The 23,296-nt window shown below is 32.3% G+C and overlaps 5 protein-coding genes across 5 annotated transcripts; 2 read left to right on the top strand and 3 right to left on the bottom strand.

The window, feature by feature from the left end:
* Positions 1-506: 506 nt before the first annotated feature.
* LOC137832243 (N6-mAMP deaminase) lies at positions 507-5,080 on the top strand. The gene is given in 13 exon segments (XM_068640299.2): positions 507-589; positions 1,611-1,744; positions 1,846-1,916; positions 2,398-2,489; positions 2,594-2,653; positions 2,755-2,973; positions 3,060-3,136; positions 3,228-3,297; positions 3,378-3,491; positions 3,802-3,868; positions 4,587-4,691; positions 4,769-4,900; positions 4,903-5,080. Coding segments are annotated over 12 exon segments (1,110 nt in total). The 5' UTR covers positions 507-589; positions 1,611-1,667; the 3' UTR covers positions 4,929-5,080.
* A 5,717-nt stretch (positions 5,081-10,797) lies between these two features.
* Positions 10,798-11,472, top strand: LOC137832245 (uncharacterized). Its single transcript, XM_068640300.2, has one exon. It carries the CDS (start codon positions 10,918-10,920, stop codon positions 11,254-11,256), a length of 339 nt encoding a protein of 112 aa, XP_068496401.1. The 5' UTR covers positions 10,798-10,917; the 3' UTR covers positions 11,257-11,472.
* A 304-nt stretch (positions 11,473-11,776) lies between these two features.
* On the bottom strand, positions 11,777-14,123 carry LOC137832242 (putative serine/threonine-protein kinase PBL23). The gene is made up of 5 exons (XM_068640298.2): positions 13,813-14,123; positions 13,216-13,397; positions 12,944-13,133; positions 12,477-12,868; positions 11,777-12,271 (listed from the first exon to the last, which is right to left on the bottom strand). Exons 1-5 carry the CDS (start codon positions 13,934-13,936, stop codon positions 11,987-11,989), a joined length of 1,173 nt encoding a protein of 390 aa, XP_068496399.1. The 5' UTR covers positions 13,937-14,123; the 3' UTR covers positions 11,777-11,986.
* A 2,646-nt stretch (positions 14,124-16,769) lies between these two features.
* Positions 16,770-18,450, bottom strand: PPR336 (pentatricopeptide repeat 336). The gene has a single exon (XM_068640295.2). It carries the CDS (start codon positions 18,303-18,305, stop codon positions 17,139-17,141), a length of 1,167 nt encoding a protein of 388 aa, XP_068496396.1. The 5' UTR covers positions 18,306-18,450; the 3' UTR covers positions 16,770-17,138.
* Positions 18,451-20,097: 1,647 nt separating this feature from the next.
* DER2.1 (DERLIN-2.1) lies at positions 20,098-23,173 on the bottom strand. Its single transcript, XM_068640294.2, has 6 exons — positions 22,790-23,173; positions 22,338-22,437; positions 20,938-21,152; positions 20,775-20,858; positions 20,610-20,663; positions 20,098-20,512 (listed from the first exon to the last, which is right to left on the bottom strand). The coding sequence occupies exons 1-6, from the start codon at positions 22,886-22,888 to the stop codon at positions 20,330-20,332; spliced, it is 735 nt and encodes a 244-aa protein (XP_068496395.1). The 5' UTR covers positions 22,889-23,173; the 3' UTR covers positions 20,098-20,329.
* Positions 23,174-23,296: the final 123 nt, after the last annotated feature.

Raw genomic sequence — 23,296 nt, 5'->3', positions numbered from 1 at the left:
ATTCAAGTTTGCAAAAAATTTCATACATGTGACGTCTGTATTTAACATCTACAGCGAATACTAAATATTTTTAATGGATAATAGATAATGAGTATGTATATTTTTTAAGAGAATAATATTAAATAATTTTAAGATAATAATAATACTTTTTATCAAACTAATTATTAAAATTTATGTTACAGTGAATTTATAAACAAACATGGTATGTATGCCTACTAATCCTAATTGTAATCAATTCACACATGCCTATAATCCTAATTGTAATCAATACATACATGCATGCCTGTTATAGAATGAACAATACATGCATTTCTTTTAAAGAAGAAATAAGACACACACACTTTCTCAGTTTTCATATTAAATTCCATTATAATTTGTAATTCACATGTGTATGTTAGGTTTAACTTTTATAATAGTTGTTAAATTTATATAATAAAAACAATATTTGATTGGTTAACATGATGACCGAGCAGCCTATAAATCTCTCGCGTCTCTGTGAGGCTTTCAAAAGCAGTGCTCTGTTTGCTGTGCCTTTCAATCTCACCAAGCTTCTCTACTCTGCTCTGTTCCTTTTGCCAGAAACTTTCATGTGAGAAAATTCTTTCATTTCTCCTTCTTTTATTTTTTGTGTGTGTAGTTTTTATTTTATTTTTTTCTATTAATACCTCTCTTTTATGCAGCATAGTGTTTTAGACTGTGTTGTTCATCAAAGTTTTCATTTCTTTTACATATGAGATTGATGGGGTACATAGACTTTCCTTATCATGCCTCTGTTACTACCAGTAAAAAAAAATGCTAAATTAATAGTTCAAGTTCAAGTATTTTTAGAACAATTTTTTATAAATATTTTTGTCATAAATTTGAAGAAGGATTGACTTTTAACAAGATATTCTTTTTCAATTATAATTCTCTATCCAACAAAATCAAATTTTACAAATCCAATATTATTAATAACTTATATATTTTTTAGAATATGTTTTAAAAAAATTCTTATTTTAAATTACAACTTTCAAAATATTTCCACACGAGAAAATCATGGTCATACACGAGACAACCTTAAAACATGGATATCCTTATGTTAAGAAGAACTATAAAGTGCACAATTTACTAAACTAACCGTTCATGCAAATTGTTTTTCATATTCTAACATTAGAATTACCAAATACTAAATTAACTAACGGCTATTTTATGCATTTTTTTTTCGAAAATGCATCATTTCCCAAGTTTCCTCCTACCTTTCATTAATTTTTATAATAACTGTTTTAAAAAATAAAATTGTTTTTATTTTATTTTATAATGGTACAAGCTTATTAAGCTCATGAATATAGCAGTAAATATTTAATTTATTAGATTTTTTATGTTAAATTTTAAATTTATTTATGTTTATAGTATAAAGAGAAATTAAAGAATTTATTTTCAGAAAGGTTGTTCTATAATTATATATAGAATTGAATAAAATGAAAATGAAAATTTAAGGAGAGAATAACATTAAAACGGTGGAGTTTAAGCCATTAGAAAATAAAGATTGAAGTTTGGGAACAAAAGTCGTGGAGCTGTTGGTTTGCGTGAGCCATATATATAAGCAACCAAACCCACCGTTTGTCTTTCAGTTACATTCATAACATAGCAAAACCAAAAACCAGAGAAAGAGAAAGAAGAAAAGAAACATGGAGTGGTGTTTGTCAATGCCAAAGGTTGAACTGCATGCTCACCTCAATGGATCTATCCGTGACTCCACACTTCTGTAACTTTCTTTTCTTCTATGAAACTTCAATTTACTTTTTTTCTTTGCTATCTTTTGAGGATGCACAACCGAGCTTGATTTTATTGTTATTATTTTTTCAGAGAACTCACGAAGGGTTTGAATGGAAAGGGTGTCATAGATAACTCCGAATTGGAGCATATCATCATGAAATGTATGTATGCCTCTCTTGTTTATTCTCCTGTTTGGTTGCTGGAAAAGACAAGACCGCCAACAAACATGTCCCTCTCTTTCTGTTTTTCTATGCCTGCGCTTTGGTTAATTGTCCACCCTGTCTCTCTTTCAATGCGCCCCTTTTTCCATTTTTCAAATTCATGTTGACGTTTCACTACATGCTCTCTAAGCCTTCTCTTCCAAACTTAAACCACAAAATTCATCCCTGGATAAACCAACCAACTCACACAACCATCCATCAATTATCTTTTTTATTAACCTTTTAGTGAAACAATATATCTACATATATTTGCCACCACCACCACTACCTACTCACTTGCTTTCTTAATTTTCTTTTGGCTTCTTGCATAATTCTTGGTGGACTTTGTTTATTATTTTAATTTTATCCTATTTCTGTTATGCTTAATTCATTTTTGTTTCTTCATGCTCACACTGATTTAATTGTGTTCTTGTAAATACAGACAATCGTTCCGTGGCTGAAGTTTTCAAGCTGTTTGACCTAATCCACATTCTCACTACTGATCACACGACTGTTACAAGAATTACCAAAGAAGTATGGCTGCTTGGTTGCTGCATAAATTTTGTTTTTTCCTATTTTATTTCCTTCTCTTTTTAACAAGTCGTAATAGTAATAATAATAATAATACTTGAATGCAGGTTATTGAGGATTTTGCATTAGATAATGTTGTCTATTTGGAGTTGAGGACTACTCCAAAGGTAACCGAAGGAGATTGGTAATTCAGGGTGTTCTTGTTTTTTCCATTGATTGTGACAATTGATCTGACGAAGAAAATGTTATTTTTGGTTCCACCGTTCAGAGAAATGATTCCGTGGGAATGAGCAAACGCTCTTATGTTGAAGCTGTTCTCAAAGGTTTATCAATCGCTTCCGTTGACGTGGATTTCATTCCACATTGTGAAGATTCAAAGAGTCTTTTTAGTTCTCTACCACCAATTGGACATGTGAGAAAAAGAATCTATGTTAGGCTTCTCTTGAGCATTGACAGAAGGGAGACAGCAGAAGCAGCAATGGAAACTGTAAGATAAAATGTGCAAGTAATTTGAAAGCAAAAACTTACAGTTTGTCGTGTGCGGGCTTTCTATGATACATTTCTTTGCTGTAGGTCAAGCTTGCATTGGAAATGAGGCCATTTGGGGTAGTTGGAATTGACCTCTCTGGAAATCCAAATATTGGTGATTGGTACGTCAAACTGATCTAAGGCTTCATTTTAGTAATGCATCTTCATGTTTGAAAATCGATGCTTATTCTAGCCCATTCTTAACTTCCGTAGGACCACGTATTTGCCGGCATTGAAATTTGCTCGAGAACAAGGTCTTTATGTAACACTTCACTGTGGCGAGGTGGGCTTATCTATATCTCTTACTCGTGACTTTTGGAGTTTCCCTGACTAAGTCTATTTTTCCGACTAATTTGATATTAGGTACCTAATTCAGAGGAGATAAAAAATATGCTTGACTTTCGTCCCCAAAGGATTGGACATGCTTGTCACTTGGAGGATGAACACTGGAGACAGCTGAAGTCGTCTAAGATTCCGGTCGGACTTTTACCACCTTTATAGCTAAATTAAACTAGTAAAAGTAAATTATGATTCAAGTTGAAAGAGAAATTTTAAGTGTGAAAATTTAGTTGTATTATCTAAGAATTCCTCATACATAACAATAAAAAATATTATGTATATACAGTGCACTTCTCATAGATAAAAAAAAAAGCTCATGTCTTCACTGCTCAACACTTCTGGGCTCTTGATCGACGCTAAGTTTGAATTCATTTTACATAATATCAATTTGCAATTTATAGCCAGCTAAGATACATATTATTTTTTCCGTCTTCTTCACTATTTTCAGGTTGAAATCTGTTTGACATCAAACATTAGGACACTGACTATTCGATCCATACATGTTCACCATTTTGGTAGGTGCTACTTGTTTATAGTTGAAGTTGGTGATCATAAAGATAGAATCAATGGAGGAAGCGTTAGTTTAACTTCACAAAGAAGATGCTGTATGCTTGAAAGTGACTTTGGATTTTGGCTAGCTTCTATTTTTTATGTCGGAAAAAAAAAATGACAGAAGAACTTTTGGAGAAGTCAGAAGTTGGGCATCTGTGATCCTCTTCTCACTTTTTTTTTTCTTCCTTAAAATCGTTTTCTAAAACAATTACATATTAGTCACAAAATTTCTCCTCCAAAATCTGTATATTAAGTGATGAAATTGTTTTCTGAAACAGTGTTTTAAAAGCAAAAAAACAGAAACAGTTGGGAGATGTTTTCTCCTCTTCTGTTTTCTTCAAATGTTCTGTTCAAGTTTTTCAGGAAACACACCTTTTAACGTGTTCAGGGGACAGAAATAAACAAACAAGACCCGTTTTGACTTTCCTAAGAGTGATTACAGCATGTAATGCTCTTACATTTTGCAAGAGAAGTTCATCTCTTCTTGGTGGAGAACAAAACTCACTTTTGTGGGTTAGAAACAAGTTAATGGGTCTATCACTAAGAGGATTACTAAAAGTCTATATGATAAACATACTCTTATTCTCAAACACTTGAAAAGTAATTTCAGAGTTGTATATATCAGGGGATCTACATAAAAAAAAAAAATCCTCTCTTAACCTCATGATCTTGCTGATGCAGGTGATTTGTACAAAGCAAAACATCCTTTAGTCCTGTGTACTGACGACTCAGGTGTGTTCTCCACCAGTCTCACCGAGGAATACAAATATGCAGCTGATTCATTTGGTACGTTTCACTTTACTTTATTATTTAAATTAATTGACCAACTTTTGCTGACGACATGGCTGATTGATTATTTATAGGGCTGGGAAGGAGGGAAATGTTTGAGCTTTCAAGGAATGGTATTGAGTATATATTTGCAGATAGCCAAGTAAAGGAGGATTTAAGAAATTTTTTCAATTCAGTGGCAAAAAAATATGGAAGTGTAACTAAAGCTTTATCTTAGAGAATATCTGCATTTAGCTTGAGTTTAGATGTTGTCCCTTATCCTAGGTTGAAATTGGTAATGGAGTCCTTCACGTGAAAAAATGGATCAAGTGGTAAAATAAAAGTGTAGTATTTGCATTTGATTTAATGAGTATTTTAATTGAAATGAGCAGCAAAATTATCCTCTATTCTCTCATTTTGTACGTCACTTGAGAATTTAAATCCTTGCAATTGGTCCTTGATAAAATTATTCAATCCAGTGACTCTTGTTGGAGGTTTGAGTTGATTAGCTACACACAATTGCAATATGGTCACGTCATTGGATATATATGCTGACTGGATCACGATTCATGATCCATACAAATCTGAACCATAAAAAAAATGTTGTTTTCACATAATTATAATATAAAGGATGTATTTAACATTATATGCGACCGTAGGACGGTGTAGTTGGTTTTTGAACAGCATGTGATCCTAATCCACGCTGACCCGCAATTACCACTTTTAAATTTAACCACTACAATGAACTTTTCCATTTTGCCATACAGTGGTGAAAACTGAAAAGAGTGGGTTCGGTACGCTTTGTATAAAAAAGAGTGTGCAATTTTGAGCCTTCGAATTTCAATCTCATCATCATACCAACATAACTATTTCTAGATTGATGAACATGACAAGCAACAAGAGGTGAACCAGTGATTATAATTAATCTCTTCTACGACTCCAATAAAATTATTCCAAACGGACTTCATTGAAGTTGACAACATAAACAAGTGTTGCAAGGAATCTCTTCATACCAACAACTTTTGAGACTGATTTTATTACGAGGCAGAAGAAGATCCAATGTTACCCATTGGTCGTCTCTTTTGTTTGTATTCATCCTCAATCTTGAAAAATATATATTTTTGTGATGTTGAAGATTGAAATTTGAAGAACTATAACTGACAATTGTAGGTCATAGAAGGAAGAAGTGGTACAGGGTGAATGGTGACTTATGAACTAAACTTCCCTATGCATAAATATCATATCACCATTTTTATTATTAAAGGTTATATTCATTATATACATATTCGAAATGTACTGTGCTTTTCTGACTATAATTCCAACTGCTAAACCTATAATTTATCACTATATATATTGTAAATCTATTTTAGTTTAATAATACTTATTATTATTTCTCTATCACATTTTTCTTTTTACACTTTTCACATCATTTACATCTACTTATATGGAAGTTCTATCTTCATCTTTCTTAGTTTACATTATTCCTTTTGGAAAAAAATGGAACATGTTTTGGTATGTTAACTGCTAGCAAAAATCCCTTGGAGAACCTTCCTTGCACACATTTCCATTGAGCTCACACTTCACACCTCATCGTCGTTATTATACAGTCACTCATCAAAGAAAGGTTACTATAATTTAAAAACTTGGAAGATTTTCTAGTTGACACCAACATTTAGATAAACCAGCCTAATTAAAAAAATGGAAGATTACAGTGTTTTATTTCGTCTTATTCGAAGTATTGAGTATTTTTGCTTCAATATTTTTTAAAAAATGTTTAATTTGCACTGTACTGGTGTGGTCGGCCAAAATATATGTGCGTGTTCTTTGCCAGTTGCGAAACTTATTGGTCGAAAGCAACATATATCCAACAACCGTCCTTTGTTTATCTAATTAACTTCTAGTTAGGCATGGGACACCAATAAATTATTACGTTGTTCTTTTAATTTCTAAGATTTTTTTTAAGTACAAACTTCGACTATTTAATTGTATCCAACATTTTTATTTTTTAATAATTTATAATAATTTTTTATCTGATTCCCACATAATTTTAAGCTATGAATTACTACTACAAAAATTTGATCATCTATTTTTTGCTGAAAATGTATAATATATTCCATTTATAAGTAAAACACATTTACTTATTTTGTCACTAGTTTAAAATGTAATTAGTTGTAGAGTTGAGTTGGTACACGCTTTTTGGTGGTTTAGGCAAGGTCATTAAGTGGACGGTAGTCAAAGTCTTGATTTGGAGTGTTATAATATAATGTGATGTTTGGAATGATGATTTATGAGAGTCAAACTAAAACTTGTTTGCCTTTTAAAATAATTTAAAATACGGTTTGGTTTGATTGATAAACACTAACACAATCTGTTTACGTCACAGTGAGCGTCGTCACCAGATCTCTACTACTATTATTTTGAGATTCCAGAATTTACGTGTTATAACTATTTCATTTTTCTTGTATTCATAAAAAAAATCACTCATTTTTTCAAATGAAAATTTGTAAGTAAATAAATAAATAAAACATAGTAGCTGTAGTTCAATATTTGCAACCTGGTAAATGTATTTATGTAGAAAGAATAAGAGTAAGTGTTGAAAACCAAAAATGCTATTCTGCCCTGAAGCAAACAGTCCCTAAGTATCAGTCGTGAAATTTTTTATTTTGTTCAATTTATTGTAATATGTAAAAAATAGAAAGTTAGGCAATGTTGGTGTTTTATGTCCCATCCTGAAAACCTTTTTAAGTATTCTGCGTAACTTTTGTCAATACAATATACAAGATACGTGCGTATCTAAAACCAAAACACTACTATACTATAATAACAATCGTTTTAGTTCTCGTGTCTCATCTTTTTCTATACTAATAATTGTTCACTTACATATATTATTAGGATAAGTTAATGCAATAAATTTTCATATATATCAATGTAATTATACTTCATATTCATATTAGATAATTGACAAGAAAAATATTCTTATAATAATAGTTACACACATATTTTTATACTATTAACACCATAAATTACTACTGAATCTCTTTCATCCAATATGCATACATTCTCAAGTACATCTCTATGGTTAAAAAATAAATTTATAACACTCAACATCTTCCAAAAAAATTATATTAAACAAGTTTTATCAAAAATGGTTACTTACATTTGTTATAAACGAACTTTCTTCAAATTTTTACCATATGATCAATATAGGTTTAGTTTATTAATAAAGTCAAATATCTTATTTTCGTTTTATGTTTCATATTACACAATATTATCACAGAATCCTATAACTTACCTTCCAAATTTGAACAATCCTTGACCAATCTCCCTATGTTTTTCTTTTAAACTTTAAGTCTGGATAAACATCTCTTGCTTCCATAAAAACACCCATTCCATCTAATATATAGGAGTTGTTGTCTTCAATTACTAAACTCACTCCCCTGTTGTACGACAAACTGTATCTAACTATAACTCATATGATTTCCCTCATCTACATGTTTAGTTTTTTAAACCTTTCTCTGGTATACACTAGCCTCTATCTAAAGTTTCTCTATCCAATGTTTTAATAGTAGGTAATATAAGTTAATATAAATAATATATTTTTATTATTTGAATAAATGTATTATTTCAAAGTCAAAATGTACATCATTATCAAATACTATTACAAAAAGATATTCTTTCTTCGTAGGAAATATATACATATATTAAAATAAAACATTAAAAGAAAAAAGTTAATCTTATATGTTGATTATAAAGTTCTATCACGTACAACATTTTTTTTCTTATAACACACAATCATCATATATTTAAAAACAAATATTAAATAAGAAAGTATGGTAAAATATTATGCATCGATCATATCGATATGAAAAGTAACTCACATATCACCTATACCATTCAATTGCACAAAAATTCAAGTTTTTAAAATAATTTAAAAATATAAAAAATCACACAAACACCAAAAAAATCAATGTTTCAGATATACGTATAATTAAAATTTCATATAATTTAATTAAAGCAATAAACAACAATCAAACAATTTTTTAAAAATAAATTTTGATGTTTTTTTAGCTTTAAAAAAAATATTTTGCTTGAATGAAAACAAATTCAAGATCAAATTCATTTACAATTACAAATTTTGCTGCGGAAATTAGACTAAGACTAGGTTTTTTCAGTATTATTTTCGCTTTGGGGAAAAATCATTCACTTAAGCAAAAATATACCAAAAGACTAAGCTTAAATTTATTTTATATTTTTACCTGAGTGGAAAGTATCATAAATCTAGTATCATTGTAATCCTAAAACCAATTTCAAAGTATTTACTCAACTTCAATACAAAATTTTAAAACTTGTATACAATCAAAAGATTTTTATAATTTTAAAGTGTTAAATATAATATGTATTCTCATTTAAATCCAAATTCAACATATAATTTCAAGATATTAAACTTCAAAATTCAATTTATAATCACATAACTATTTTTTTTAATTATAATTAGTTAAAATTTAAACATTTTTTATCAATCAACCTCTATTTCACTCAACAAACAAATTTTATAAAAGAAATTTAAAATTTGTATTACGTCGTTTTCGCGTTGGATAAAAAAATAAATAAATGAACCCAATGCATTTTTGTTTCTCCAAATGAACATGTTCATTGTAACGATTGATAATTTAGTCTCTGGGAAGCCCAATTCTCAATTGGTTTTTTGTTTCTCAGTGCCAGAAATTCAATTAGCTTTTTGGTATCGAATTCTGATAGGAGTTTTCTGGGTTTTTATGAAAAAGGGAAGAAAAAACTTAAAAAAACGAGGAATTAAAATTAATATTAGAAAAAATTAATTTAAAACAATTAATTAAAAATGTTAAGATTAAATATTACTTGGTTTGAGAGAAGAAGTAAAATAAAAAATATTTTAGAGGTGAATAAATTTTGGTTTTGTATGATTTGAAATTAAATTTGTTATTATTATAATGGTTTGTAGAAATAATGAACAAATTATAGATGAATATTTAAAATTTGACAGCATTAATAATAATAATAATAATTATTATTATTATTATTACTGATTATCTATTTGACAATCTCAAAATTCTAGTCTGTTACATTGTTATATTCTAGTTAATATTAGAAAACTTCTCTACCATTATAAAAAATTAAACTAAGAAAATAATTTTAATTCTTTGAATTTATTTATTTCTACTATTGTAAAATTCTCATGAAAAATGCAGAAAAATAATTTTTTCATAAAACAGTTTTAAGAAGTTTGTAAAATTTAAACATAAATAAATTTAATAATTGGGTCTATTCCCATGTTTAAATTGATATTGTTTAAGATTCAAGATTCAACTCATTTACCCTCTAAATTGTGAGAGAATAAACATACATATTTACATTTCATATCCCAGAACTAATTGGTCTGATCCAAGGGCATGACCTCCTTTTCTTTTTATTGATAGAAAAAATGAGTTGAATTGAAAATAACTTCTTGGAATGTTAGGTAGGAAATCCAACATTTTTTTTGGTTATCTTTGATGAAATGGAAATATCATTTTCACTGGACAACATGGCAATCACGCCCCAAAAGAACCGTCACACCATTAAAAATGGCCTCTCTTTCCACTTGCCAAGCCATGAATGGCGGAGAATAACTTTGACCTGACAAATAAAGAACATTAAAAGACAACCACTGAAAGCCCGGGGAATTTAAATTTTTGTGTTTTTTTTTTTTTTGCATAGCAAACTCACAGGAATTTAAGGTTACAGAAAACCCCATTTCATATGAAAAGTACTATTGCCAATAATGCAGTAAACAGTCTCTGGTTTGACAATGTGTGTCACACTATTCAATAATGCAATGTGTTTGTGATGTTAAACGCTACAAATGCACCAATCTCTCTTGATGTTTTCTCATATGGTAACTATTTTAGCAGAATTCCTAACAGTTTCTCAAAAGGGTATAGTATAATTTCCGAAAAACAAGTTAATTAGTTCTTATCAAGCACTGGGATATCACGATAATTTTAACTTTTTAAAGTTTCAATTATGGGAAATTTCATGCTTTTGCTTTTCATAAAGCAAGTCAGTATCAACTATTTAATACTGACCAAAGATGGATGCTCCAAATTGAAAATTATAAGAATAACGACCACTATGTTCTTCATGTGGATGGCTCACTCGTTTCAATAGTAAATTTATGCACTATATATAAAGAGTGGTGCCATAACAACTGGCTAGTGAAGTTGAAATGGCTGCTCCTGTTGCTATAGGGACAAGGGGCACTATTGGATCTCTAGTCAGGAAGGAGATTGAATACTTCACCAAGTTTGAGTTAGACAGAAGAGGAAGCTCACAAAAGCCTCAGCAACAGTTTGTGGACATGCTTTCTGGCAGAAGCTATTCCATTTCAAGGCCTAGTTTCTGGGTTATGCTAACTACATGGAAGAGGAGGAAGAGAAGAGGCTCAAGTGGGTTCCTTCCAAAAATTTGTTCTGTTGCTGAAGTAGCTGAAGGGAATCAGTTAAACCGGATTCCTGGTTACAGCTACAGGATCATCAGGAATGATATCAACAACTTTCAGCTCTAAGTGACTCTCTTGAGTTAGTGTGCACTAGCTTTTTGTGGGGAACCAAAACTTGAAGATGTTCATTTTATGCTTCATGCTATGTTGCCTGCCTTGGGCAACGTTTTTAAATTTTATGCTCATGTCATTTTCATTTTCTGTCGCATATTGTGCTTCATATAGTTACTGTTGGCTTTTCAGATCTCAGATTCAGTTTAAAATCAGTTTTCTACTAGTAAATGGATGGCATGTTCTACATACATTTAGCGAAGGTAGTATTTGTAACTGAGGAACATAAATAAAGTTGGTAGAAACAAAAGTTAGATACATGTTTTTAGATTGTTCTGTTATTGTTTTTCAATCACATACAATCTCGCTCATTAACCTATTATATGCTTAATCTTTAATGAAAACCTTCTATTACGCAAAATACCAAATTGAAACTTTGATTATGACTGAAGAATAATACCAAAGAATTTAAGATACTATATCTTCGTTTTGTCATTCAGGATCTTAGTGTCTGATGTTTAGAGATAGAATGAAATAGAACCAGAAAGTCGGTATAACTTGTTAGAATGCAAAAACACAGATGAACAGAGAGAGCCTCATATCAGTTCCACAAGGGAAGAATTACAGCTAAAAAATTAAAAGTAGCATGGTACGCAAACAGATATGCATGCAAGCGCTTTCATCCTTCTACAACATTTTTGGTGATTTTTTTGCAGTAATCCTAGACTGTGTGTGGTTAATGAAGCTACGCCCTTTCGGATCCAGCAGAGCTTGTAGCTCTGAAAGATTCAACATGGCCAGCACATTTTATAGAGTCCCCGGCTAAGTCTTTCTCTTCAACTTTGTGCACTGCTAGATGTGCAAGAGCTGTCACAACATCGTCCATGTAAGGTCGTGTGTCAGGTTCCTCTTGTAAACACATTGCTGCCACTGCAAGGGCTTGAAATAGTCCCTTCACAGGGAACTGACCTTTAAGCAAAGGATCAGCCATAAGAGTAAACTTCGTTCTGTCTTTAAACAAAGGTTGTGCCTGCCAAATAGGAAAAAAAAAAGGACAACCATAAATTCCAAGTTCCAAGATTAATTGTATTCAACTCAACATCAATGCTCCTCAATCAACCTCCACATAACATGTAACTGAATCTTTCAATTTGCCAAAAAAGTTAATAAAATTCAGTTATGTGTTATAAGAAGATTAGTGAGAAACCATAGAGAAGTTTTGTTTTGGAGCATACCCAATCAATCAAGTTTTGCTCTTCTGTAGCTCTTGTAGTGTCAAATACTCTCCTACCCGAGATTATTTCCAAAAACACGACCCCAAAACTATAAATATCCGACTTTGTGCTAAGTTTACCCGTAGCAGCATACTCTGGTGCACAATAACCAAAAGTTCCCATCACCCTGGTTGTCACCTGCTCCTGGCCTTCTAAAGGACCAATCTTAGCAAGGCCAAAATCAGAGAGCTTAGGATTAAAGTTGTCATCTAACAGTATATTAGATGATTTGAAATCACGGTATATAATAGGAGTATCTTCACTGTTATGCAAATATTCAAGTCCTTTAGCTGCTCCCTCAGCTATTTTCATCCTGATCTTCCAATCCAAAGGCTCCTTGCCTTCTTCTAAGTCTGACATAAATAAAATCTAGTTAGAGTTGCATGATATTAAATGTGTTTCTGTATCAGAATTTTTTGTCATCATACCTAGAAGGTGATTTTCCAAACTCCCATTAGCCATGAATTCATAAACCAAAATCCTATGGTGGTCATCTGCACAATAGCCAATGAGCCTCACAAGGTTTGGGTGCTGCACCATACTTAGCATCAAAATTTCTGCAAAAAATTCGCGCGTTCCTTGTGCTCCGTCCCTGTTCAGTACCTTCACAGCTACAGGCTGAACACAACATTTCACGAGATTTTCACAACCTTGTGAAAAGCTAAAAGCATTATTAGATATAATAAAACATGAGACATACTTGTCCAACACTGTCTATGTATCCTTTGTAAACGTTCCCGAATCCACCTTCACCCACCAGGTTATCAGAACTGTAGTTGTTTGTGGCTTCACCAAGTTGTGCATATGTGAATACTTTGACATCATTTTTCACAGCTCCAAATTTTCTTATCTCTGCGTCTATTTGTCTATGCCTGCTGCTGCCTGCAATTTGAGATCATCTGGTTATTACAAAAATTATCCATTCACATTATTCGAATCCAAGGATTCCAATATCATATTTCATGCATGCTGCTCATACAATTAGGAAATTCATTACATTCAAGGAAGAATTTCAGATTTGTTTAGAAATACAGTTAAATCAAACAAAATGAAGATATTCATGGGTAATAATATCTTAAAAAAAAAATTGTTCATCACGAGCCATCTTTATATCCTGAAGGAAAAATGTTCCGGCAGGGGGGGCTAATCTCCTAAGGCAGATAACATTAAAGAAAGTGACAAAAAATGATTAAAAGATTAAACTGCTATAAAAAAAAGGATTTCTTTTGAAGGTAATAATAATGGGGGAGGAATTCGAAAAGATGAATATTTATATGACGAATGAAGCATGGCACACCTGTTTTAAGAGACATGGCCGCAGCTACTGATTTGAATGTTCTCCTTCCTTTGGAAACTTTGCCGGAGACAGCCCCGGTAGAGGATGATTTGGTATCTGATTTGCAGCATGGGAAGCAACTCATTTTCTGAGACCTTGTTGATGGTTGGTTACAAACCTTGAAAAGATTTGTAATCAACCAACACAACGATCTTCAGAAAAAATTGCATGCACAAAGTTTTGAGAAAAAACAGAATAATGGTCGGTAGGTAGGAGATGGCTAAATTTTCTAAACTGTAAGCCGTTATTCAGGGCCAAAAAACTTCAAATTTATATTTCATATTTCTTTCTAATTACTTATTTTAGTTTTGGGCATCAAAATGGAATTTCTTTAACATAGTTACTTTTAGCTGGTTTTTTCTGACACGTAATTCTGACAAAGACAACAACTTCTTCATACCCTATTTTACGAACTCTTTTCTCCAATTCAAAATTGGAATTAAAAGGAAAAAAAACACGTAGACAACCTTTTTCACTTCTTTAAAAAACACTTGGCCTTTTCCAGACTACAAAATCTTGTAATGTAGAAAATAAGGATGATTTAGATGCAAATAATATTCTTATTTTTTTAGGAAAATTCCTTCTATTCTTAAACCTTGCACGAGAATAGTTCATTTATTTTAGCTGCTATCAGTTGTATCTTTATACTTTTGTACATAAAAATAATCCTTTATACATACAATTTTTTATTTTATTTGAGTTTCATTTTTTAGATCTGTTTGGATGGTGTACCTATCCTACGGTGGAAACTCCTCTCAACTTGAGGTATTATTCGAGAGATTTTGTTTTGTGATTAAAATAAGATTATTTTGTTCACTGTTACGGGTAATATTTTTCATTTTCTGGTAACTGTAGTTAAAAAAAATGTGTGTATTTTTAACATGACGTGTAGATATATGAAACCTTAAACGTATCCTATTAATTGAAATTCACAAATACGTAAAATAATTTATTCCTTAAATTATTAAACTGAATAATAAAAGCACTAATATCAGACATATATGACATAAACGTTTATGATAGATAGAAGTATAAATCTGGAGATAATAAAACAAACTTCTGCCTTAAATGAGAGTGATGATTTTGTGAGTTGTACTGTCTCACATTATTATTATTTTAAAGATTTTTCAACTTTTATTTTATAACATATTTTATGGTTAAAAAATATAGTTTCAAGATAAAAAAAAAATATTATTCTTTTATTCTTTATAATTCAAATGTTTTACTTTAGATTTAAAATCTTAAATTTTATCTCTTAAATTTATAACCTTGTATATATATCACTACTGCAATGGAAATTTCCTTATACAGGACATGTATTTAAAATCCAACTAAGTTTGGATTTGTTTTTCTTCTGCGTCTAACTGAGTACTCATCCAAATATTTCTTTCCTTCTATCTTTGTCTTACAGAGTCGAAACATTTCGTTCAACACATTCAAATGGAAAAACGTAGGTTCATATTGAAAAACGTAGAAAAATATAACTTGTTCTTAAAAAGTAAAATTATTACATGGAAATTTGTAATCTAAACCAAACAAATAATCCAAAATAGTGAAATTGTAAAGCAAATATTCGTGCACAATGCATGGCACAGACTAAGCTAGTAATTAATTATTATTTTTTACAAACCATATACATAATCTATTTGGAGACAATTTTATTCGTGACGTCTAAAATTATTACAGATAATAAGATTACTTTTGCTAAATCTTAACTTAGTTACATACTTAAATAAGTTAAAATAATTTTGCATAAGGTCATCCAAACACTCAAATATTATCCTAATTTTAAATTAGTATTCAATTTTAATTAGTATTGGTTGAGCAACAAATGTAGGAGCAAGCACTGTCTAAAATCTAAAACCAAAAGCCCTTCTCCGAAGGGAAAAAGGAAAATTGCATTAGGAATTTGGGACATTGTCAGAATGCCCTAAAGTCCCTGAAAACCGTCCTTTATAACTTGATCACAAAACCATTGCACTTTGTTTGATGGTCTGTTCTCAATTGACGATGTATGTTCCTATTGGATGTGTTGGCCCTGCAATGGTGCGTAAGATCTCCTGCATTGTAAGTTGGTTAATTTTGTTTCTTCATAGCCTCATTAACGTTTTAAAAATATGGTACGGGTTATACTTAGAGGAAGATTAAAACGGAAAAAGATAAACTAAAACCAGGACATGATAGAGGTAAACCATGTTCTCATTTGACCATCGTATCTGGCCATGCCTACAATACTCGTAAACATGTGTAATAAATATAAACTGTCTTACTCATTGCATATGATCTTAATTAGCCATAGTCATTCATTCCGAGTGTTAGTTTGTGCTTATCACTATTACCCATTGTGTTGAGATAGTGAATATATATATATATATACTATATCATATCAATTCGCTTTCATTTTAATTGTCATGACAAGGCAGTCAATTTAATTTTGCCGAACTTTCTCATCAGCAGTTTTTTAAATCAGCAATAATATGTGTTTCACAAATGGCTTAAAAATTTTCATCCCTCGTGTACTTTTGAGATACAACACTTCTTTGACGGAAGCACGATGCTTGAATTGCCTACCATTGTTATATTCCAACGACAGACGGACCAAGACGAAGAGAACCATTACATTAAAGTGGGTTGATAGTTGAAGGTGGTAACACTTCTATTTAATACTCAATATGCATTTACATGTAGACACATACAATATGAACAAGTGAACACAAACAATGAGGATCTACTATTGGTTCTGCATTATCTGCACAAATTATAATAGCATTGGCAACATGCAATGAGTCAATTGCATGCATAATTTCAGCATAATGGAACATGCCAACGGGTCAATTGTTGGATTCCATTAACATTTAAAATCAATAGAGCTATTGTATAAAAACCAGCTTCTGGCTTCAGCAACTATGCAGGACGAGTAGAACAAGAAACTAAAAAAACAGTAATAATGTAATATACAGGTCCATAAAGCTCCCACGCAGTGTATCAGTCACCTTTAAAAGAAAGAATATGGCCAATGCAATTTAAAGAGATAAAACAATCAGAAGCATTTCCAATTCTATTATTTCTCAAGGAAAACTAAGCATGCTCAACACCAGCAAAAATGTCAAACTAACTTGGCAGATTACCAGTCACCAATGAGTTCATTTGAGCAAGCAAAAGGCCAATGGCCAGAGGAAGTGGCGAAAAAGCCTTTCCTTAGCTGATGTCACATGGAAAATTCCATTTTCAGTGCTCCCCTCCTATTGATCAAAGAATTATACAACTCAAGGAGATCACAATCTTCCTCACTGGGACAACCCAGATTCAACCTCATCCCACTTGTCCCCGTTCTCAGCAAACTTCTCCTTGATCTGCTTAATAACCTCTTTCGCCTCATCGACCTTCGATGCACCAGCAAGTCCATTTACAAGAACCTTCATTGTGGTAAAATTCGGCACCCAACCCTTCCCCATAGACTCCTTAGCAACCTCCAAAGCCGCCTCAAACTCCCCAGCGCGACACAGAAAATGCACAAGCGTAAAATAACACTCACCATCAGGGGAGTACCCTCTCCTCTTCATGTCCCTAAACAACCTCTTGGCCTCCTCAAGGTCCCCCTCTCTGCAAAAACCATGAATCAAACATGCATAGCTAACCGAATTAGGCTTCCTCCCATTGCAAACCATTCCCTCAAGCAAAGCCTTCCCTTCAGAAGACCTCTTCAGCTTACACAAACTCTGAATCCTAACATTATAAGTACTGAGAGCAGGAAAAACACGATACTTCTCCTCCATCAGCTTCAATACCTTCCCCACTTCCTCAAACTTCTCCTCGCGGTAGAAACCAGAAATCGAGTTATTCAAAGTGGTGACATTAGGTTTAATGGAATTCCTATCCATCTCAGCGAAAACGGAGTAAACAGAGGTGGAAGAACCGGATTCAGCGAAAGTTTTGATAACGATGTTAAAAGTGTCTACGTTAGGTTGAATTGAATAGGTTTTAGGAAAATCGAGGTAGATTCGAGATACCTCTTTGTAGTTCTTGGCGAGGAGGGAGGCAAAGAGGAGGGAATTGAGGGATTTGACGGAGCGAGGAGATGAGAGATCATCGGTGAAGGTACGGAGGGCGTGGTCGAGCATGTTGGCCTGGCCGTAGAGGACGATGGCGTGGCAGAGGAACTTTTCGTTACGGAGGTCGGGGCGGGATTTGAGGTCGTCAAGGAAGAGGCTGATGCCAGCGAAGTGGTTGGCGGCGGCGAGCTTGGATACGGCGAGGGAGAAGGCGCGACGGTCTAGGTGGGAATCCGGGGAGAGGGAGGCGGCGCGGCAGATATCGAGGATGCGCTCGGGGTTGGTCTCGGATTTGAGGAGGTGGAGGGCGGAGCGGGTCTTCTGCTTGGAGGAGAGGGGGGAGGAGGAGTTCGGGGAGAGGATGGAAGTGGAGAAGTGGCGGAGACGTGAGAGGACTGACATGGCTAGGGTTAGGGTTTTACGGCGGAGGAGTAACGATGGAAGGAGGTTTAGCGAAGGGGAAGACAAAGAATGAACAGAAGACAAGACAGGGTTTTAGGGTGTGAAATGAAATGTGAACAGTCGCCACTAAAACTATGCATTTTTACTTTTTCATTTTCATGGATGCATTTTTATTTAAAGCTTAATTAAATTCTTAATTGTGGATTTTCGTTTTTGTTAATTTCTTTTTATTTTAATTTGTGTTACTAACTTTATAAACCTAACCCTTAGGTTATAAATATGTTATAACACTATCATTATATAACACTGTTAATAAACTCAATATTTATAATGTCATAAAAATGTCTCGCGAAGATTATATTATTATGAACTAAAATAAATAAATAAAAGTCTAATTTTTGTATTGTTTTATAGGGTGAATATTAGATTTCTTGGTAAAAGGATAATTGATGATTAATTGACAATTTACTCTTTTTACTTCGAGATTAACATGTTTGAGTTTGCATCTAATTTAAGTAAAATATTCCTTAATTTTGGTGATGAAAAAAACGTGAGTTTCATATATTTTAGACTTTTTATTTTTATTATCAAGCTGAAAAACATAAAAAAAATAGTAAATTGTATTATTGTTAAAAATTACTCATTAATATATAATAGTTTTTTAAACAAACAATTGGAGTCAATATGTTTAAAATGTTCAATAATTAATAGTAAACTTTCACGTAACACTTAAATATTCAATATGTCTTTTCTTTCACTAATTCCTAAATACATTTTTATAAATATGTTGTTTTTGTTTTAAGTCCCTACAAATTTTTTAATTTTAAAATTTTAGTCCAAAAAAATATTGTATATATTTTTTTATTTTAGTCCCGCGTGTAAAATATTTTGTATTTTATATAAATATATGACTTCTTATTTTATTTTCTAGTGATGTCATAGGATAACATCTATTTTTTATTAATACATAATTTTCACATTGTTTAGTAAAGATTAAGGATAATATAAATATAATTTTTTTATTAATTTTTATTTTATTTTTAAAAATAATATTGTAGTTTTCAATAAGTCACTTTTTAAGAATAAAACTATAATTTTGAGTTTTAAAGCGGAAAAAAGTGATTAATCTTATAATAATAATTATATTATTATCATTATCATAGTATACATATAGAGTATCTTTCAAATAGTAATTTTTAACTAATAACTACGATTTTTTTTATTTTGTTATTTAATGAGTCAAATTCAACAAAATCATGCATATATTCTGTAGTTAAATTTTGTAGTAGCAGTGAGCTAGCTGAATTGAATTCTACAAATGGGTAGAGTAGATGAAATAATTTTTAAAAAATAACTAAAATACCATCTACTAGGTCATACAAAGCTCTCCCATTGATGTAGAATGACTACTTGTTCGTTTATGTCTTGATTTTGTTCTTTAATAGATCTACTAGGACTAGTGTTTTTCTCAACAAATAAACTTCCAATATTCTTTTTAGGTAGAAATTGATGGTAAATTACTAAAATTCATGATAAAATATGTTTTTAATTTGTTAAATTTTGATTTTAGTATCTCTGAAAAAAAATTCAATGTTTTTATTGCTCTAATTTTGAAATGTACTGTTCTTTATCTTGAAAACTGTTTAGATAGTACCTTTAGATACTTCAAAATGTATACTTTTTTCACTAATTTGTTTGCCTCTAAAATCTTTTATATTTCAAATTCATCATAAACTCTTAAATTTGACGAATTAGTTATTTTAAAAAAGCTTGAGACTGCAGGATCAAAATATACAAAAATAAAAAGGGGATATTAATATCATATCTACAGAGTGATGTCTGACAAACTACAATGAAAAAAGAGGAACTCATTCAGTTAAAACTCTGAATATTCGACATATCGCCCCTTAAATCCTAATAATTAACAAATGCAGGCGAAAAAGGATGTTTAAAATCAATATATTACACGGCCAACCGTTTCGCTGTTCCGTTGCTAATCCTCTACCCATTTCATGGTCATTCATTCAATCTTGGTGAAGTTCATCAGCTGGTGGGGGGGCAAATCTGACATTGGCAGGCCGTGCCACAACAACTGGGTCATCTGCAAATAGTGCTTTGATGAATGATGGTGTTTTTAGTGGCCTACGACCTGTCATCCGAGGATAAACATCTTCAAGAAAATAATATGCATGACCAGCAATCATTCCCTGAAACATTGCAGTCAAGATGCACATTAGCTACCTGTTGTTCACAAAATGTATTGCTTAGAAATCAAGTATCACTATTAACGTAACGGAGGCATACCAGTAGATCCACCCAAGCACTGGCACCAACGAGTACAGAGAAACCCAAGAGAACCTACAAACATAAGTTGGAACTTGAGCGAAAGACAGAATATCAAAATCAAAGATAAATTCTTTTAAATATAAACCCGGTTTATTGTTATCCTATCCTATACAGCTTACGCACCCATGGAAGGTAGGCAGCAGTGAAAGTAAACAGGCCCAGGAAGCTCATATGAATAAAGGGATTCTGTTTGCTCCACACGTAAACCTGGAAAAAAAAAGATACATTATTTCAGACAGATTTAAACAACAGGACTGAACAACAAATATATAGAAATGCGACTTACCATCATAAATGTCAATGAGTTGCTAAGGAATATTATTTTTGCGAACGACTCTGATATATACGGTATCATCCCCCCAAGAAGAACAATTCCAGTCAATACAGTGGCACCAAATAAAAGCATGTAAAAGAAATCGGCAGTTCTCCCTCTGAACGAGTTCTCCTCAAGCAGCTTGCAGTAACGTGCAAGAAAAAACATATGAAACAGGAAATCCAAGTCTGCCCATTCAATAGGAAAATACCATGTCAAATTTAGAAGTAAGATGCACAATTTTCAAATTAAATTTCAAACGATGATGAAACAAACAAATTATACAGGAGTTGCTGGTAAATGACTATTCCGTTAGCCCCGACAAGATCTGTTAAAATAAAAAAGCAGACCCAGAAAATTTGACTATATAGGATTATTACTAGAGGGAATTTGGAAGTGACGTTGTAATTCAGGCAAATGACAGGGGAACTCGAGAACAAAATCTGCTGAAGGTTTGAATACATAATGCATCCAATAAACTAGCATCTGATAACCTAGTCCACAGACACAAACCGCAAAAGAAAATAGGGGATATGCGGATAAGGCAACCGTTTTATTCAATAGGCAGACACCCATTTGATACAAGAGTTTATTAATATATACACCAATGCAAGCTTCAGTCTCCCTTGCATAACACTACAAAAGCACCACACTCAGAAACGCAAGATTTAATTTTCAATTTTACAAGGGGGTTCAGTAAAGTCAAGAACTATGGCCGTGTGTATACGGAGCAAGGACCACACTATACTCTCCAAGAAACAAGAATACATACATAAAGCAGTTTCATTGCTTCTGACAAGCCCACAAAAGCTCGTCAAGTAGTTTATTTCTGGGAACTATCATGTCCATAGACATTCTGCTTATGATTACGTCAGGGTCAATTGGATTGACCCCTTTTCCCAAATGTAGGTATATCCCACCTACAGCTATAGCCTTTCTTCACTAGTGCTCTTTTCAAAACAGTTGCAGTTCATTTAATGCAATTGCTCTCGTATTGTAATTTTCATCATGTGAGAATTGGATTCATGATGCTTAAAAATTATGCACACTCCCATTTGGAGAATTAATCATGAACGATCATATACTCATTATCATATTATCGCATACATATGTAACTGCCCAATAGAGGGAGATTTTAGTATACGATATTCCTTAACTAAGAATAAAAGTAGTTCCTCTTAAGTGCCATCAACAAAACTCTATGTATGCATACACAAAAACAATTTAGAATGAAAATCAGTGTCCCAAACATGTTGACATAGAAAAATGGGGACATTTTCCATAAGAAAACTGAAAGCGAAATATCAAAGTATCTATCACCTCCAATCTCAAAGAATATCTATTCATTAAACGGGGGACAGCAGAAACTTTACCCATTTTACGAAAGTACAAGAAATTAGTAACCAGACGCCAAAACTGATATTGCTTCACCACCAATCTAGGATTCAAGTACAAATGATAAGGGGAAATTATCTGCAACACCACCAACAAGAGAATCAGTCACCTAGAGTTGTCAAATCAGCGAAATCAAAAGGAAATCAATCCTCCAGCCAAAAAATTGAAACAAACAAATTATATAAATCACGCAAACTTTTCACCAGACCAAGCTAGCACAAACACGATCCAACCGCAGCTTCATTAAACACTTCTCAAAACCAACAACAAACATCCGGATTACCACACTAACGATTTGATTTCAAAACGAAAAACCAAATGAAATACAACAATTATAAAATGGAAAGCCCAAATTAGACGCGCCAAATTGATAAACATAAAAGAAATTGGAAACCCTAAAAGTGCGAGGGTGCGAAGAAAGAAGTTTTACATCAAGGGAGCATCCGATGGTGGTGACAACTGCAGCGGTGAGATATGAGCGCGTGATAACGGGCATCTGCTTGTACCATTCTTCAACCGCCTGAGCCATTGTTGGGTTCCCTAATTTCTGTTTACAGATAAATGAGTCAAGGGATCAAAGGATTTAGCTATGAAGGGAGAAACAAGAAACTGAGAAACGGTGTGATGATCTTTAATGAGACAGAAGAAGGATAACAGACAAAAGAAGAACCGATGTGAAGATGAAGAAGAAGTAGATGAGAACACGGTGAATGACAAAGACAGCACGAATCAAGAAGCGCGTGGGATTGACGAACCAATCACATTACTCTTCTTTGTTTGCCCTGGTTTTGGTTTCAGATTAATTCTAGGAGAAAAATAGGTTTTGCATTTAATTAATTAGAATAAAATGATTTTTTTTAAAATATTTTACAATTGGAGTGACTTAACATCTTTTAAAAATGAGTTGAAGTTAAGGCTTTTATAAAAAATAAATAAT

Source organism: Phaseolus vulgaris, chromosome 6, assembly GCF_051622355.1.
Source record: "Phaseolus vulgaris cultivar YP4 chromosome 6, ASM5162235v1, whole genome shotgun sequence".
Lineage (NCBI taxonomy): Eukaryota > Viridiplantae > Streptophyta > Magnoliopsida > Fabales > Fabaceae > Phaseolus > Phaseolus vulgaris.
Note: the sequence above shows the minus strand (reverse complement) of the source record. Positions and strands in the feature narration are given on the sequence as shown.

Bases quoted from the DNA above. Each gene is read 5' to 3' on its own strand.
- DER2.1 (XM_068640294.2), bottom strand. From the start codon at position 22,888: ATGGCTCAGGCGGTTGAAGAATGGTACAAGCAGATGCCCGTTATCACG. The intron at 21,153-22,337 runs GTAAAGTTTCTG...TTGAATGGGCAG, and splicing joins CTTGTACTTTCGTAAAATGG to ACTTGGATTTCCTGTTTCAT. The intron at 20,859-20,937 runs GTAAGTCGCATT...TTTTTTTTCCAG, and splicing joins ACTCATTGACATTTATGATG to GTTTACGTGTGGAGCAAACA.
- PPR336 (XM_068640295.2), bottom strand. From the start codon at position 18,305: ATGTCAGTCCTCTCACGTCTCCGCCACTTCTCCACTTCCATCCTCTCC.
- LOC137832242 (XM_068640298.2), bottom strand. From the start codon at position 13,936: ATGAGTTGCTTCCCATGCTGCAAATCAGATACCAAATCATCCTCTACC. The intron at 13,398-13,812 runs GTGTGCCATGCT...CTCAAATTGCAG, and splicing joins GGCCATGTCTCTTAAAACAG to GCAGCAGCAGGCATAGACAA. The intron at 13,134-13,215 runs GTATGTCTCATG...TGTTGTGTTCAG, and splicing joins ACATAGACAGTGTTGGACAA to CCTGTAGCTGTGAAGGTACT.
- LOC137832245 (XM_068640300.2), top strand. From the start codon at position 10,918: ATGGCTGCTCCTGTTGCTATAGGGACAAGGGGCACTATTGGATCTCTA.